Here is a 17,912-nt window from a genome sequence, read left to right as displayed (position 1 = left end):
GGCGCTCGGCACTCCTGTGACAGGAGCAAAGGGACAATGGATTCCCTCTGCTCTTAGGGTCCTCAGACTTCGTGCTGCTCCATTAAGGGGAAAACACACTGGGCTCCTGGGTGGCTAGGTCGGTTAAGAGTTTGCCTTCAGCTCAGATCATGATCCAGGATCCTGAGATCGAGTCTCATGTCAGGCTCCCTGCTCTGTGGGGAGTCTGCTTCTCTCTCTGCCCTTCCTCCCACTTTTTCTCTCAAAATTAAAAAAAAAAAAAAATGCAGAGGGAACAATTTGACTAGGACACAGACCAGGAAAGTACTTTATACAGACGTCTATGGTGTCTGCTTGGCCTGCCTTACTGCTCTCCTCACCAGTTAAACTCCCACGTTAGAACTCAATGCAAGCTTTACTTCCTCAGGGACCCCTTTCCCTCCCCAGGGTCAGGCGGGGAAAGCGCTGTGTGACAGCTCTAGAGCGCTTGCCTGGCTGCAGTTTGTTCCGGGGATGTCTGGTGACCACCGTCCCTGCCCACCAGAGCCTCAGCCCTCTGCAAGCAGGGACATGGCTGGTCACTGATCTCCCCAGCACTGTACACCGAGCCTAACCCGTGCAGACACTCCAGTAAGTCTGTTTGAGTGTGCAAATGCTCAACACACTGTAGCTCTTTATTACTGCAAAGGTGCAGGCACAAAGCTGAAAAAGCACAAACATGAATACAGTAGGCATCTATGTACCAGAAAGATGTTTAATGCAATAGCTTGAATACACAGTTCAACAAAAGCAGTAGTTTAGTTCAAATTAACTTCACGTTACAAAGAACCTAGAAGCTTGGAGGGGGCCACTGTTGAGGTCAAAAGAAATCCCTGCCCAGAGTGGAAGGACATGGACTTCAAGAAGGCCTTTCTCTCCATCCCACCTTCAGGAGCGGCCACACCTCCGGACTCTTAAAACCGCTTGGGCACCTCCCCGCAGGAGGCTGTGGCGCAGAGCTACGGACAAGGCCATCTGAGGGTCAGGATTCCGTGTCCTCACCAAAGCAGGGCCCAGCCAAAAGGCACTGGAGCTCAGAACACAGGGAACTCTGCCCAGGACAGGGCGGGGACGGCAGCCCTGGAGAACCAGCTCAACAGGCTGCTCTGGGTTCTAGTTTATCCCTCATGCCCCCCTAGCCCCCCAATCCCCGAGCTCAGTTTGCTCAGATGAACCACAGTGAGATGGGTCTGGTGCAGCTAGAAGGGCAGCCGTGGGGAGCACAGCTGGGGCAGGGACAGAGCCAAGTGCTCTGCCAACTGTCCGAGGCAGGCGGGGAGTAGGGACCGTTCCAGCAAAACAACATCTGGGGTTTGTTTTTTTGTTTTACTACTCTGAGCTTAATTTGAACAAGCAAAGCCTCTTAAGGGGCGGGAAGCCGTCACCTCTGAGTCACATCCGAGCTCACTTGGGGGTATGCTGGGTCCCAGGAGCAGGCCTGGAGGAGGGAGCTCGGGCAGAGGTTTCCCGCCAACCTTCTGGGTCTTTAGTTTAAGCTCTGGTTAACTTCCTGCTGCAACTTCTGGGCAGGGCCGTTTCTCGGCTCAAGCTGCAGAAGACTGTTGATGTCTTCAAAACTGGATTTGTAGTCCTGAGAGGAGAGAGAAGGGGGCGAGGACGGAGGCCCGACCGAGGCGGGCTGGAGCGGCCAGGGCAGAGGGTCTTGAACCCCAACCTCAGGGCCTGCCTGGAGCCACGAGGGCTTCCCTGGATGGGGAGGGACGTGGCCCACCCCCCCTCGCCCAGCCGACGCTTTGGAAGGGCCACCCCAGGCACTGGCGCCTCAGTGGGTGCCTTTCAGTCAGGCTTTTCTTACCTTGAGTGCCTTGTAGGCTTGCGCTCGTCTGTAGAACGCCTTCACGTTCTTTCCATCCAGCCTGAGGGCTTCTGTGCAGTCCCTCACTGCTTCCTTGTACTGCTTCAGGGCCAAATGGCAGAGCGCTCTGATGGGAAAGGCCGATGGAGGTCTCAGCCCCTGCTTAGTCCCCCACCCCCAGCCATGTGGTGGTCAGAGGGGTGATCTTGGAGTTGACAAACGGCGCTCTGAGCTGGTGGTCGCACAGCTTCCTCACCCTTGGGGGGAGGCTGGCCCCTCTCCATAGCAGGAACCCGTGGGTACAGCGCGGGGTGGGATGGTGGGGCGGGGAGAGGCATCCCTTGAGAGCCCGGCTTGCGGCACTCCGCGTCCTGACCGTGTGGCTCCATCTCTCAGGCCACCTCACACTCCCAGCCTGTTATCTTTTGCTCCTGAAACCTCCCCCTTGATGGATTAAAGAGTCATCCAGGGTACCGGGCCGTGAGGATGCGCACGTGGGCATGTTAGTGGGAAGGTGGAAGAGGCCTGTGGCTCACGCTGAAATGTGCCCAAACTAAGAGGCGCCGGTCAACGGCTCCATAGCGATAGGGGCAAACAGAGCAAAGTTAATGAGGAATTTAGATGGTAGGTGGTTCAACGCACAATTCTTTCAACTTATAGTGTGAGAATTTTCATGATCATGGGAAAAAAACAGCTGCAGACACCCATATGACAAAATGTTCTGCATCTACGGGCGGGAAAAGTCTGTACACCTTCCCCACTCTTTTCTCCAAAGATGGCCGCTAAGAACAGGTGTGTTGGCGCTCCCTCTGGGCCTCCATCCATCCATCCCCAGCATCTCCAGTGGGAGCAGTATTCACTTGGTCAGATGAATCATAACTTATTTTACCAATTCCTTATGTGGGGACAGTTTTCATTGCTTCCAGTCTGTAAACACAAGACACTGCCATCAGTGTCCTTGTGCATAAAACTCAGAGGCCTGCTGGGAGGGACCGTGGGTCAGTGGATACGGGCACTTATAATCTTTTTTTTTTTTTTTTAAAGATTTTATTTATTTATTTGACAGACAGAGATCACAAGTAGGCAGAGAGGCAGGCAGAGAGAGGGGGGAAGCAGGCTCCCCGCCAAGCAGAGAGCCAGATGTGGGGCTCGATCCCTGGACCCTGAGATCATGATCCGAGCTGAAGGCAGAGGCTTGACCCACTGAGCCACCCAGGTGCCCCCGGGCACTTATAATCTTGACTGTTGTTGCCAAAATGCTCTGCAAAGGAGCTGCTCTCTGAGGCACCATCAATAACTTTCTATTTTCCTGTAACTGTACCAACCCTGGGTGTCAATCTTTAATTTCAATCAATAATGGAAGAAAACAAGATCCGTTTTAATGTAATTGCTCAGTATCTTTACATAAGGGTTTTTAACCTTATGAAGTCGAATTTACCTTTCTTTTAATGACCGCTCTGGTCCCTATCCCCCACCCCACAATTCCATTTTAATACTTTTCCCACAGCAAGATAATTAATCCGTGCATTCCTCTAGAACTTAATGGTTTTACTTTCCACATTTGAAACTGTGATCCACTTAGAATTTCTTTTAAAATATGGAGTGAGATAGGGATTCAAGTTTATTTTTAATTTTAAATGAGACTCTTCTGAAGGTCCATTCAGGGCAAGCTGTACATGTGGGGCACCTGAGTGATATCAATTGCACAGAGAGAATGGGAGGAAGCCAAAGGAGATGCCCTGGTACACAGAGCTTCAGACACACAAGGCAGAGCATTTCAGTGGCATCTAGGATGTATAATTTCAGGCACAATGGAGAGAAAATTCAGTTTTGTGTCAAGTTATTAGTTCTCAAAATTAAATTTATAAATTCAGGGGTGCCTGGGTGGCTCAGTGGGTTAAAGCCTCTGCCTATGGCTCAGGTCATGATCTCAGGGTCCTGGGACTGAGCCCCGCGTCGGGCTCTCTGCTCAGCAGGGAGCCTGTTTCCCCCTCTCTCTCTGCCTGCCTCTCAGCCTGTCAAATAAATAAATAATAAAAATCTTCCAAAAAATTTATAAATTCAATGTAACCACAACCAAAAGCCCACCAAGATACTTTTTGGAGTCTGTCAAAAAGAATCCTGCTAGGTTTAGCTCGAAGAACAAACCTGGGAAAAGAGCCAGTGATGCTCTGGTTAAGAACAAGGAGAAAACCACCCCTACAAGAGAGTATAAAGCACTAATAATTAAAACAGCGGGGCACAAACACATATGCGTGAAAAATCGTATTGAAACAAAACAAAGCATTGTCTTGAATACAGTAAAAATTCAGGAAACTAGACTATTGGAGGTCTCTCGCAGTACGAGACAAGGGAGTCCAGCAGGCCCAGGGATGGGGTTATCAAAATGCTGCTGCAGAATCCCAGAGCGGGTGGGCAGCAGCACTTCCTTCCGGTGAGCCTGACAGACTGAGGGACCCCTGGTCTAATCAGCCAGTAAAACCACAGGTTCCCGATGCCAAAATCCACACTTGAAAATGAAAAGTTCTCTCTTGAACTTGACAGCAAAACCTGACCCGCACAGGCCTGCGGTTACTTAGTCTGGAACACTGCCCCCCATGAACACGGACTGTCCCTGTGTTTCAGGCAGAAATGTTAACAGTGAACTTCAGCCACTGCCCCAGAGCCTGTGGGAGTATTATGTGGTCCCATGTATGAACCATAGGACCTTACTCAGATCTGGAACACATTTTTACCCCAAGAATTTTGGATAGGGAATGGCGAGACTATAGTAAATCCAAGATTTTTTAACTAAAGAGTAATAGTAAGTGTATGTTAGCGGGGCGGGAGAAACCATTGATAACATTTTTATAGTAAATCTTTTATAAGCAAGATTTGGCTCAGAGATGGTCCCTCGGTGAGTGCTCCAAGCTTCTGACAGTAAAACTAGTAGATCTCATCGGAGCCAGGTTGCAAGTCTGTCTCCACCATTTACTGGCCAGGTGAGCGGAGGTGAAGACGTTCCAGCTCTGAGCTTCTGATTTCTTGACTTGCAAAGGGGAAGGCCACTGACCACCAGTACGCCTGAGTGTGTGTAAAACCATGATTCCCACCCAGTAAAGGGACAGTGCCCCCCCCCCCCCCCCCCCCCCCCCGCCGTCAGTAGAAAGAACCAGCAGCCATGCCTGCAGCCCGTGGTGTGGGTTGTTCAACTGGCCGCAGGTCACACCCTTCAGGCTAGGCGGGACCATCTCTCTTGCTCCCAGGCCAGGTGACAGGGAGTCTACACCCTGGGTTCTTTCCCTGTGCTGAGACAGGGCCAACCCACCCAACGGGAGGGTCTGGGGAAGCCGCGGGGCTAGGCCAGGGGGAGGGCTACGAGACACGTGCGGAGGCCATGTTTGCGTGGCAAGCACACTGCTCTCACTCACGGAGTGTGCACAGCTGGACGGTTCACGAAAGCCTGAAGAGGAGGGACGGGGAGAGAGCCCAGGCCCCATGGGGGCATCGCTCAGTTTCTATTCCTTTAAGAGAGAGAATGCCACCGACCACACCTGCCTCCCAGTGACCAAAACAACCAGGTACGCCTACTCTGAGGTGGGACACACTGAGTCAATGAGAGGAATGAAGAGGCCACCCCAGTCTGCAAGCAGACTGGGGGTGGTGGCGACAGCCAGTGTCCCGCAAGCCCCCAGGGCAGCAGCTGCACGGAATATACCTGTTGCTGTACGTGGCAGACTCCATGTCACTAAAGGACAGGCTTTCACTGTACTTCTCAATAGCTTTCTTATGGTTCCCCTTCTTTACAAGCTCATTGCCTTCTTCCTTCAGAATTCTGGCTCTCTCCACATCCCCAGCAGAAGACACTAGATGCAAATTCAGAAGAGGAAAGAGCCATGGAGCAGGTGCCTGAGGGCCTGAGGCCTCACTGTCAGAGACCCTCTCCCGTGCCCCCTCCCCAGACTCCCTACACTGCTCTAAAGCAGCGTCCCCAAGGAAGGAGCCCCCCACGTGGCTTCTGGGAAATTAAACAGGTTCTCAGTCGGAGGCTGGGGACTCCCGACGGAAACACACACAGACACACACGTCAGACAGATATGCGGTAAAGGGCACGCTGAGGTCTAGTCCCCGCAGTGGCCCTCAGTAGCCGGGGACCTCGGGTCACCTGCCTAGTCTTGGGGACCTCAATTCCTCTGTATACTGGGGCACCAGCAACCCGACCCGGGGAGGTCACGATAAAACCTGAGTGCGCCACAAAGTGCAGAACACCCTATCAACTTAAAGCAGGAGAGGAAGCAAGTATTTAAATAAGCATCTGAGAAAGAAAGGGTGTCGCTCCCCAGATCTCTGCAGACGGCCGAGAAGCCCTCCGTGCTGTTCTGAGCCTGGACCTTCCCTCACCCACCCCACACAGCTCGGCCCCAGCGCAGACGGACAGACACACGAGGCGAAACCCGGCTGCTGGCCTGGCCCTCGGCCCTTCACTGCACAGCCGCAACCACGCTCCAGCCCCAGCTCCCAGATCACCGGGTTTCTTTAATTTTTAAAAACTATCTTTATAAAATCCTGAATCTTTACGACATCGGTAAGGTTTTAGGAACAAAACTAACATGCTTACACTCATCCCTCACCTTCAGAAACGGAACATTCACTGAGACCTTTAAAGCCCCATGGGGGCCCCCTCCCCAAATCAACCCACCCCTGGAGGAAACCATGCTCCCCAACCCTGTGCTTTCTTCCCCCTTTCTTCCTTGGTAGCTTAACTCTTTACGATAGTTCCTATAAACCATTTGCCATTCGTTTTTTTTTTTTTAATTTCATATAAAAGAATAAATGATTCTGAGTATTCCTATTCCTCTGTGACTTGGCTTTACTCCTTCCCCTTGGCACTGTGTTCCTCAGACTCTGCTGTACTAACGCTTATCCCTGTAGCTCGGGCTCACTGCTCATTCATCCCTTCTGCTTGGAGATCTGCACTGTTTCCAGTTCTGTTGTTTGTGGTTGCAACATCCTGCTGTGAACCTTCCTGCCCTCTCCTGGGTGGGCTGCAGCATCCATACCCCTTTGGCTTTCCTCAGGCTCCCCAACTTCACACAGCAGGCCTGGGGCCTCCCACGGCTCCCCAGCGAGAGCCACGCACTGCATTTTCTAGCTCTTTCTACTGACTCTGTCAGACATTCCCTTCCCTTCCCTTCCCCACCTGAAGAACACCCCCCTCAGTCCCCCTCAGCATCCAGCTCAACTGGTCACCTCCTCCGGGAGGCTTTCCCTGACTCCTCCAAGCGCACAGGCGTCAGTTACTGTCTCGAAATCCCCAAATACTAAAGGCTCTAAAGCACGTCCTTCCTCCAGTATTTGGAAATGCTGTTTAGGTGTCTCCATCTCTTTTTATACTGAGGGCTTCCGAAGGCCAAGACTGCCTGTCCTCTCTGTGTCACGCTGGAAATACATGGCACAGAGCTGGAAAATATATGGGCCAGTGACTCTGAAAGAATGAAATACTTAGTAGGCGCCCTGAAGCCATCTAGTTCGTTAGCACCCCACATTTCCATTCTGGAGAAGAGTGGGGGACACTTAGCAGGTTCCCACAAACCAGAGTGAATGCTACCCACAGCCAGATCCATTCCCTCATTCCCTCAAGGGCAGGGGAGTGACCCCGCCCTGCACTGCCACCACGGCAAGCCTGGAGCGCTCACCCGCTGCACCCGCTCTCCTCAATGCCTAGACTCACTGGGCCCAGCTCATTCCCTGGGGTGCCGCTGAACCCTGGCCTGAAGAATGGCCCCTCTATTTTACATGGTTGAGATTGACAGTCTCCCGTTTTGGGGCTCCCTGGCTTTGACCTCCCCTCCCTATTCCACCTCCAGGGCCCGGCGTGGTGTGTGCGCTCCTGAGGAAGCGGCACCCTCTCACTACGAAGGTGGAGGCAGATGGCTTAGGGCCACAAAATCTCCCTGGCCCCAGATCAGTTCCTAGAGAATGGCCTGTGACCAAACAGGCCAGAATACACTGAGACAGTGTATTTAAAGGGATTTAAAGGAAAGAAACCCTCTCTTAGGGAGCTCTCAGAAGAAAACCACCTTTTTCTCTTCCTCTGGGCCACAGGGCATGGCATATTGTGGACGAAGCCAGGAACTACTTTATGGCTATTTTACCCCTGGGATGAACACTGCCCCAGGACAAAGCAGACACACCAAAGAGAGCTGAGACGAGTACCAAGGAATGGAGTCCGAGTCTGCTAATGTCGTGAGCTCCTGGAGCAAACCTAGCCTGAATCTGAACTCGTAACTTTCAGTTACATGAGCCAATATGTTCTCTTTGTTTTTTTTTACCACATTGAGTTTTCTGTTCTTGCCACCAAAAACATCCTGGATCATCCATCCCCAGTGCAGCCAGAGGAAAGAGGAGGGAACCAACGCTGTATACCTATGCGCCAGACTGAGCGTCCAACGTGCCTTTTCTGACTCTGAATTGGGACAGCAGTGGGCGGGCTTTCTCATTGCCTTCAGGATTGAACTGAGAAGACAGTCTCTAAAAGGTAAAGACTTTTTGTTTCCTGGATAACTTGTATAGCTTGGCTTTAAGCAAGGTCAGGTTTTACAGGATTACTCTGAAGGTGGTGGCCAAGGGGAGATTTTAACACTCTGGGCAGGAAGTCATAGCTTACCTCTGCCCTTGGCGGTTGTGGCTTCTCTGAATTTGCCCTTAGTGTTCTCTGTGTGGTACTCCAAAGGTGAGGAATCCCACCTTTTCTGAGCTGTGACAGGCACCAAGGGGATAGAGGGCAGCTTCAGGCGCCACTCAGGCCCCAGCGAGTCCATGAGAGCTCTGGTCATTCTGGAAAGGCAGAGAAAATTACAAGGAGGTTTCTGACTGGGTCAAGAAGATCCATTCCCAGAAATCCAGAGGGGGTGTGTGAGAGCCACCATCCTTTTACAGCCTTGTGACACACAGCAGGAAGGGGACACAAGTCTGCACCATGACACATCCACCCTGCCTGGCCCAGACTTGGCCACACTCTGTTAACCTCAAAGCAGTGAACCCCTTGTTAAGGGTACTCAAACCTGGGGCGCCTGGGTGGCTCAGCCGGTTAAGTTTCTGCCTTCGGCTCAGGTCATGATCTCAGGGTCCCGGGATAGAAGCCCACATTGGGTTCTCTGCTCAGCAGGGAGCCTGCTTCCCTCTTCCCCTCTGTCTGCCTCTCTGTCTACTTGTGATCTCTTTGTGTCAAATAAATAAAATCTTAAAAAAAAAAAAAAAGTATGCTTATTTAAAAAAAAAAAAGGTACTCAAACCTCACCCTCGAAGGACCACACATGCCCCCAAGAAAGGATCACATGTCTTATATTTTGTCAGTGGATCTATTACAAGGCCATACAAGCACCTGATGCGTGACTAATGCTCAGAGATTTTTATAAAATATAAATCTTAGGTTATTCTCAAATTTTGAAATCCTCTAGCGCTTCCCACTTCCCTAGGCTGACAGGGCCTGAGATCTGGTCCCCTGCTCCTCCCCACTTGTACCGTGTGCCCCATTCCCTCTTGATCCAGCTGTTCGAGCCTCTGCCCATGCTTTCCCCTCTACCTAGAATGATGTCTTCACTTTCCATCCCCCACCCGCTTCTGGGCCCAGCTAACTTCCTTCAAATGCTTCTCAGGGATCACGTCCCTTTGGTTAAGAGATCTCCAGCCCATAGCACATCACACGACACCCACCCGGGCCCTGTAAGCATGTGCTCCATCAGTGAATAAAGCCAACCGTATGCTTTCTCTGCTCCAACGACTGTGCTCCGGGGTGACTAGAAGGACGGTGTCCCAGATGGCAATCACTACAAACTCACGGTCCCTAAGGCCCTGACCAGCTGTCTTCCTGACTAGCACAGCTATGTCAAACCTCTACCCTCCTCAGCCCGGCTCCCTTACCCTCCCCTCCTTTTTCATGGCAAAGTTCCAGGTCTCACAAACGCAAACCCACCTGCGTGGGCACTGAATCCTTCCTAGTTCTCTCCTGTCGCACGTGAAGAAGTGACAAGGCCAGGCACTCCACCTCAGCTCTGGGTCTCACCTCGCCCTGCCCCCATCAGGAACCACAGCCAGCAGCTCTCCTCTAGCGTTGTCCTCTCTCTCCACCGACTCCAACTGGCCACATTTCACTGTTTCCTCACTTCCGCCTCCTGGAGACCCCACCCTGCCATTGCAGCTGGACTCCTCTGCCTCTTCACGGCTGGGCTTCTTGAACCCACTGCCATGTGGGCTCCTGGCCTGCTGCATGCTTCCATATAACCACAGCGACTCTCCTTCTGAAACCCACAAGTCCACTTCACTCATTGGAACACCTGATGGGAATGAGGTTTTCATCCTTCTGGAAATACTTCTTCCCTAAGCGCTCTGAGTTTCCTCCTCCCCTTCAGTTGCCATCTCCCTGAAGTCCCTCAAATGTTGCAATTTTCAAAACGCAACCTCTTCCCCGGGCTCACTTGCTGTGGGGGTCTCTTTTTCTCCCACAACCTCAACCCACCTCTATGCTGATGACCTCGAATCCATAGTCTGCCTTATGTTTGTCTCTTTTGCTCCAAAACCCATGTAGATACCAATCACTGTCCTCACACCTCTCATCTCACGGTCCCCTGCGACTTACCATGTTACCCATCAGGACGTTTCTTCTATTCTTCCCTTCTCACTAACGCCAACATCCAAATTCATTGAACTACTACCTAAATGTCCCCCAAAACTGGTTCCAGTGCCCTCCTTCCTCTATCTCCACCATCTGAGCTACCGCCTAACCCTTCTGACTCTGTTCTCCTTCACGTCATCCAGCAACACGGGAGCCAGTGAGCTTTTTCTCTCAAATCTGCTCAAGTTTCTCCCTTGCTCAAGACCCTTCCACAAAACCTCACCGTGCCTGAATTAGGTCCGGGCTCACCTCATACGTCCGAGCTGAGCTCCTCACCAGCAGTGCTAAGTGACATGGGACTTCTCACAATTCCTAGAACACATCATCCTGGCTCACCCTGGCAGTTGCCCTTCCTGCTGCCCTGGCCCCAGATCTCTTCATCTCTCAGCCTCAGCTCACCTCCTCTGCAAAATCCTGACTGGCTTCCTCCTTCCCCCAGGGAAGGTTAGGTGCCCCTTTCTGTCCCCTCAGCCCCCTAGGCCTCCTCCCTACCACACCACTCACCACACGGTGGTGTGCGTGGCTATGACTGACTGGGGTTCCCCAAGAGAATGGGGGTTCCGTTAGGGCAGGAAAAGCTATGTGTCAGGGATTAGCCCAGGCCCTAGTGCAAAGTCAGACACACAGAAGTGCCGGATTCTCTTGAATGACTTAATAAAAGAACACAGAAAGAAAACAAGTCAAGCTAAAAATGATACACTTAACACATGCCACGAAGTCCTGTAAAGGGTTTGCTGTGAGTGTGGTTGTTGGCTCTCTAGTGGCCCATGCAAAGAGGGGAAACGTGACCAGTTACACAAACGAAGGCAGCCACGAGGCAAAAACAAACCACCACTCAAAAGCCCAGAACAAAATGGTGCCCAACGGGCCTCGAGGAGGCATCACAGTACCAAAGGCCAACCCAACTCTGCAAACACCACCCTACAAGCCTCGTGTCCCGGCTGCCTGCACCTGTGTCCTACTCTCCCCACTCTAGTTAGGTCTATGAAGCAAGCGGGGTCTTCCCCAGGGCACCCGGCACAATCCCTTACACAGAGCTCCAGAACCTGTTACCACGTGAATGAACCTGAGCAGCCGGGCCATTGAGCCATCCACCCTCTCACTCTGACCCCTCAGGGCCCTGCTAACCATGACCTCGGACTCCCCTTTAGCACTTTCACCACGTGCTCAGCAGTTCTCAGGGGACCCGCAGGAGCTGACCAAAGCCATGGTCCCGAGTGAATCCAGGAGGCCGGGGAGTTCCGGAGAGACCGCCTGAGGTGTCAGGCTCACCTGTTGAGACCTTCCATGGCTGACGCCACCCTGTCATCGATCTGCAGCACGGTCTTGTAGTCCACATAGGCCAGGGGGTACTTCTCCAGGGCCTCGTAGGCCGAGGCCCGCCGTAGGAGGGGCTTCATGCTGAAGGGAATCAGGGCCAGTGCTCTGGAGCAGGAGGCAGAAATGTCATCCAGCTGCTGAGGCACCAGGGCTCCCCCCACAGCCCCTTCTACGCAGGGTCAACTGCGACATTCAGCGTACAGGAGGTCACAGCTGGCACAGAAACGTGGCTAAAAATGTCAAACCTTAGCAGAGGGACTTTCCAACTTAGACTGAAGTAAAGAAGGGAGGAAGGGTAGGAAACCACTAAGGCTGTTAAATCCAATTTTCTGAGTCACACTCCCCCCAGATCAAGAACAAGCGCCTGTGGCTTGTACTCTCCCATGTGTTCCTACAGAGTCCGACCCGGTGGGAGAAAGAGGCTTCGCCGTCAGCTGGAGTGGTGTCTGAATTCCACCTCTGCCACCGACCACGGAACGCCAGGTAGATCACCTTACGGCCTCAGTTGGCCGCAACCCACTTCTAGCCTGGGCAGGGACGGTCAACTTACCCCGCAGAGCGGTCATGAGCCCTCCGGGAAGGAAACCTAGCACGGCCCTGCTACGGAGCACCCGAGCACAGGCCCCGGGAGCACGCTCGTCTCTCCTCCTCTCTCAGCTATCACCAGGGCATGACCCCAAGGCGATGCCGCAGGAGAGCGGGTCTGAGAACACACGCATGTTGCCAGTTCAGGGACGAGAAGAGCAGGCAGGGTCAGACTGGCCGCAGAAGAAAGTAGTACGACAAACTGCTCAACATCCTTCACACCTTGCGATCGATGGACGCCTTCTTCTCCTTGCTTCTTTTGAGGCGATTCAACTAACCTCTGTCCCTCTTCCTTTCCCTCCTGCACACATCCACCCCAGAAAACACCAGGGCGAGCCAGTCACAAGCCTGCACCTCACCCTCATCGTCGGGTCCCCGATCTCACAAGGCCCGTAAGGCTCACCTCTAAGTCCCCACCTGAGCCCACCCTCTAAGACTCCCACTCCGTTGGCAGACTCCAAAGACATGAGTCAGGGGCCGCAGGCACCACGTGGAGCCTCCTATCCTCGGTGACCTGGTGACACTCAGGGACACTTCCTCCTTATCTGACACACTTGGAACCTCTGGGATCGACCCCAAGAAGAGAACAGGCCGATGAACGCAGCCTCCTGTCCTGAGACCCAGGGGCTACCCCGCCCACTTACGAAGTGCAGTCCTTGATGCAGTCCCTGCAGTTGCCATCCTTTAGGTGGCACGCTGCGCGGTTAGAGAAGAGGATGCTTTCTTCTTCCGGGTTCGAGCAACCTGCCCAAGGGGAAGAGAAAGCACGAAATTAACAGAGTGGGAAATGGATGCCCTGGGACTCTGGGGTGTATTTCAAACCCGGAGCTCTCTGGGCTTCCTGATGGCGCTTGTTGGTCTGAGGGGCTGCCAGCAAGCTTCCTGCCACTCACCGGGAACCAATCAACTTCTCTTTTCCTTACTCCAGCACGCAAGTCAGGACCAGGCAGAGGACAAAACATGAACCAGCTGGCTTCTGCTCAAGGATATCCATGCTGTAACTACAGGTGTGTGTGAATTTTGTTACAAAAAGCAGGTAAACCCAATGAGAGTGGTTTTTGAAAAAGGAAAAGAAAAATGTGATAAAGAGACTGAACAGGTCAGGGGCGCCTGGGTGGCTCAGTGGGTTAAAGCCTCTGCCTTCGGCTCACATCATGATCTCAGGGTCCTGGGATCGAGCCCCGCATCAGGCTCTCTGCTCGCCAGGGAGCCTGCTTCCTCCTCTATCTCTGCCTGCCTCTCTGCCTACTTGCAATCTCTGTCTCTGTCAAACAAATAAATAAAATTAAAAAAAGAGAGAGAGAGAGACTGAACAGGTCAGACAGAGACGAATCCTACCTGGTCAAATCAGAGAGGACTTTGCCAAAGAAGAGTCCTCTGGGTCTGGCAGGAATATGCAGAACTTTATCAGGGGAAGGATTCGAGCGACCCAGTATGGAAGAGAATTATCAGACACTTTCCTAAAGGTAATCCTTATCCTCAGGAATCTCAGAAGCCCATGTCTTTTACTGTGTGGCCACAAAGACTTTCAATTTTAAAAAATAATTTTTTGGGGTGCCTGGGTGGCTCAGTTGGTTAGGCGTCTGCCTTGGGCTTAGGTTATGATCCCGGAGTCCCGGGATCATGCCCTGCATTGGGCTCCCTGCTTAGGGGGGAGCCTGTTTCTCCCTCTGACCCTCCCCTCTCTTGTGCTTTCTTACTCTAACTCTCTCAAATAAATAAATAAAATCTTTAAAAAAATAATTTTTCAACCACTTCATACCCACTAGCACACGCCATCACGGAAAGCAAACAAATGAAAAACTCCAAAAATTATTAGATGTTGACTCAGTAATTCTACTCCTGAGTATATACCCCAAAGAAGTAAAATAAACTCTTTTCCTGAAAATTACAAAACATCCAGAAAACAGTGAAACAGATACTTGACATCCATCCCTGGACTTGGCAATACATTGTATTTGTTTCCAACCTCTTTCATTTTTGAGATGGCTAAAGCTCCATTCATCCTCACCCTTTTCTCTTTGCTTCCTCCCCAGACCCCCAGAGGTCAGCACAGTTCTGAAGTTGGTAGGTAACACCCTCCTGTAGTCATGCTTGCCTTCTTCTATTACCTTCAAATTCACAGTGAAGAGCATATTCCACTTTATAGCTTTCAAAGATTTTCAAAACTAAGTGGCACCCCACTGCTTATCCTTCCACAACTTACTTTTTTTAAACTAAGTATGTCACCATACTGAGGCACGACAGCTTTCATTCAATATCAACAGTAACAAACCAATAAAATCAGAACGTCCCCCCTTATTTTGCCAGGCCCTGAGTGAGACAGCAAAGTACAAGAAAAAGTAGAATATATCCTAGCTCTTGAAGAATAAGCACAAGTATTCAAAACTCATAATTATCTCAAGGCGCTAGAGCATGGATGCATAGAAGCAGCAGGGGTGTGGTGGGAAGAGCAGCAGAGGAGCCGAGGATCCTGCCCCTGAGCCCGCATGAGTCACTCGATCCCTCTGATCGCATGTGCTCCCCTATCGCATTAACACACCACTTTACAGACTTGCTGGAAGGGTTCATTTTGTTCGCTTGCTCCCTGCTGTCCTTTCAAGATCAGCAAAGCTGAGCCAAGAAATCAACGGATTTGCCCAGATATTACCAGGAAAATCAACAGCAAGATCAGAACCAAATGCTGGTCCCCAACTAAATCTACACCAGGCAGCCCTTCTAAGGATCCAGAATAAATCCATTCAAAAGCACATGCTTTTGCAGACCAGCTGGGATAGGATGAAAGAAAAAGGTAGAAAATCAATACCTCAGATTCATCAGTGACTTCATCAAATGAGGCTGAGATGAGGAAGTGGGCCTATAGAGGACTGTTCTAGAAAAACAAGAGGGGGCCAAAGAGGGGCTTGAAATTGCACAAGGTCAAACAAGATAGATTGGAGTTTGGAGAGGATTTGAGGAGAAGCCTGGCAAAATGATTCAAAACTTGGACTTGCAAATCAGACAGACCTGTTTTCAAATCCTGCCTCTGATGTCCTCATTGTATAACCCAGGGTAGACAGATTTAACTCTTCTGGACTCCTCATCTATAAGGTGTCTTATCCTTGGTTTATATGTAGACAAAAAGGAATGAAGTCTGTAGTGTCTAACACATAGTAAAGCACTCAACAAATGAAGGAAGGCAAAAGGAAATAGGTACTACAGGAAATGAGGGCTCATGGGTAAGGTACTTTGGAGGAGAGGTTTGGGCCAATGGGCTGTGGTTGGTTAGAATGAGGCTTAACTCCTCTCCAAAGTGTCTTACCCATGAGCTGAAGGCTGGGAGAACTGGTAAAGGACATGTTGCTCCTCTGTTTAAAACAAAACTTGGGGTGCCTAGGTGGCTCAGTGGGTTAAGCCTCTACCTTTGGCTCAGGTCTTAGGGTCCTGGGATCGAGTCCCGCGTCGGGCTCTCTGCTCGGCGGGGAGCCTGCTCCCTCCTCTCTCTCCGCCAATAAAATAAATTAAATGAATAAAATCTTTAAAAAAAAAAAAAGATTTTATTTATTTATTTGACAGAGAGAGATCACAAGTAGGCAGAGAGACAGGCGGAGAGAGAGGAGGGAGCAGGCTCCCCGCCGAGCAGAGAGCCCGACGCGGGACTCGATCCCAGGACCCTGAGATCACGACCCGAGCCGAAGGCAGCGGCCTAACCCACTGAGCCACCCAGGCGCCCCAGATAAATAAAATCTTAAAAAAACAAGAAACCCCAAACTCCCCAGTTGTCTCCCATCATGGAATAAAATCCAAACTCCTTACCACAGCCTACTGTATAAAATGCCTACACAATACGGCTCTATCTAACTGACCTCAATATTTACTATTCCTGCACTGGCTACTATGCTCTGGTTCCTGCAACACACCATGCTTATCCTGTCTGGGGGCCTTTGGAATGAACAGTTCCCTCCACCTGGAATACTCATCACCCAAAACTATGCACTTGGCTTCTTCTCATCATTCAGACATCACTTCAAAGGTCACTTCTTCAAAGTTGTCCTTGACCTTCCACTCCAAAAGAGCTCCCCAGTCACCTTTCTTACCAAATCACTGTGTCTGTCTTCTTTGCAGCCCTGATGGTTAATCAGACAGGCCTAGTTTACATCTGGGTAAGTTAAATGTGGTATGTCCATACAATGGAAAATTATGCAGCCTTAAAAAAGGAGGAAACCATCTGTCACATTGCTACAACATGGATTATAATCTTCTTGGGGCCATTAAGGTAAGCAAACTAAGTCAGTCACAAAACACAAATACTGTATGACTGGACTCTTTGGAAGTTAAACTAATCAAAATCACAGCTACCAAAAGTAGAAAGGTGGAAACAAAGGGCTGAGGGGAGGGAAGGAAGATTAGTGTTTTAGTGGGTACAGAGTTTCACTGCTGCAGCGATCTGTTGCACAACAATCTGAATGTACTTAATACTCCACTTAAAGACGGTTAAGAAGGTAAATTTAATGCTGTTTTTTACCGCAATAAAAAAAAATTGTGATAAAACACCCACTGATATGGAAATATGTTTGGGATGAATCAATTAAGTTTAAAAGAACCAGTAATAAAACCGTATTACAATTAAAAAAAAAAATAGCAGAAAGGTTTAAGGAAGTTTCTCGTAGGATGCCGAAGCGGGGAATGGGCGGGAAGGGTGCCCGGTGGGCCTGATGAGCCAGCTGGCCCTGGGGAAAGCAAGCCGAAGGCACCCTGGGCAGGAGCGAGGTCTGGGCGGCCGCGGCGTGGGACGCCGCGGGGAGAGGCCGGCCTGGTGGGGAAACCGGGGCCAGGGTCGTACCTTGCGCCTGCAGCGTCCGCAGCGCGCGGCTGTAGAGCACGGTGGCTTCGGCGAACTGGCCGTTGCGGAAACTCTGGTTGCCCGCGGCGCGGAGCGCCTCCACCGAGTCTGCGAGCTTGGGGCCCATCCCCGGGGCCGAGTCGGCGCACCGGGCGGCGCGTCCGTTACCGCGCTGAGGCGTGCGCAACAGCGTCCCGGCGGGAGCACCGGCCGGCGAAGATGCGACTGCGACCGCCAACCTGCCCGGGAGGGGGCGGGACGCGCGGGGCGGGGCCAGAGCTGCGCGCGCCAGAGGCCTTCTGCGCATGCTCCGGTCGGGACTTACCTAGCGGAACGCTCTGTATGGTATCCGTAGGGAGGCTGAGAGCCTAAGGAGGTCAAAACTCTGGGTAAAACCATGAAAGAGGCAAGGTCCCTGCTGGCGGGGAGCTTACATTCTCGTGGGAACCGACAGGCTATTAACTCTTGAGCAAACGAAGACGCTAATCTCATAATGTGATTAATGCTAGAAGGAAAACAAAACTGTGGTGTAATGGGAAGTGACCACGTGGGGACTATTTTAGATAAGGGGGGTGGTGGGGTGGGGTAGGCGTCTCTGAGGGACTAAAGAGCTGAAGAAGCCTGAGAAGATTTAGGGAGTGCTGATCCAGACACATAGCAAGTGCAAAGGCACTGAGGCTGGAAACTAACTGGTACTT

General features: G+C 51.4%; 1 protein-coding gene across 1 annotated transcript; it reads right to left on the bottom strand.

Annotated features, from left to right (window-relative positions):
• Positions 1–715: 715 nt before the first annotated feature.
• On the bottom strand, positions 716–17,477 carry TOMM34 (translocase of outer mitochondrial membrane 34). Its single transcript, XM_032838546.1, has 7 exons — positions 17,215–17,477; positions 13,037–13,136; positions 11,760–11,912; positions 8,481–8,650; positions 5,532–5,679; positions 1,835–1,961; positions 716–1,609 (listed from the first exon to the last, which is right to left on the bottom strand). The coding sequence occupies exons 1-7, from the start codon at positions 17,339–17,341 to the stop codon at positions 1,505–1,507; spliced, it is 930 nt and encodes a 309-aa protein (XP_032694437.1). The 5' UTR covers positions 17,342–17,477; the 3' UTR covers positions 716–1,504.
• Positions 17,478–17,912: the final 435 nt, after the last annotated feature.

This window comes from Lontra canadensis, unplaced genomic scaffold, assembly GCF_010015895.1.
Source record: "Lontra canadensis isolate GAN:19392208 unplaced genomic scaffold, GSC_riverotter_1.0 scaffold105, whole genome shotgun sequence".
In the NCBI taxonomy this organism is placed as follows: Eukaryota; Metazoa; Chordata; class Mammalia; order Carnivora; family Mustelidae; genus Lontra; species Lontra canadensis.
The sequence above is the reverse complement of the archived record's forward strand: the minus strand, read 5'-3'. Positions and strand labels throughout refer to the sequence as shown.

Coding starts and splice junctions, on each gene's coding strand:
- TOMM34 (XM_032838546.1), bottom strand. CDS start 17,341: ATGGGCCCCAAGCTCGCAGACTCGGTGGAGGCGCTCCGCGCCGCGGGC. Junction 13,137..17,214: donor GCGGACGCTGCAGGCGCAAG/GTACGACCCTGG, acceptor CCCCTTGGGCAG/GTTGCTCGAACCCGGAAGAA. Junction 1,962..5,531: donor TCTGCCACGTACAGCAACAG/GTATATTCCGTG, acceptor CTTTCCCATCAG/AGCGCTCTGCCATTTGGCCC.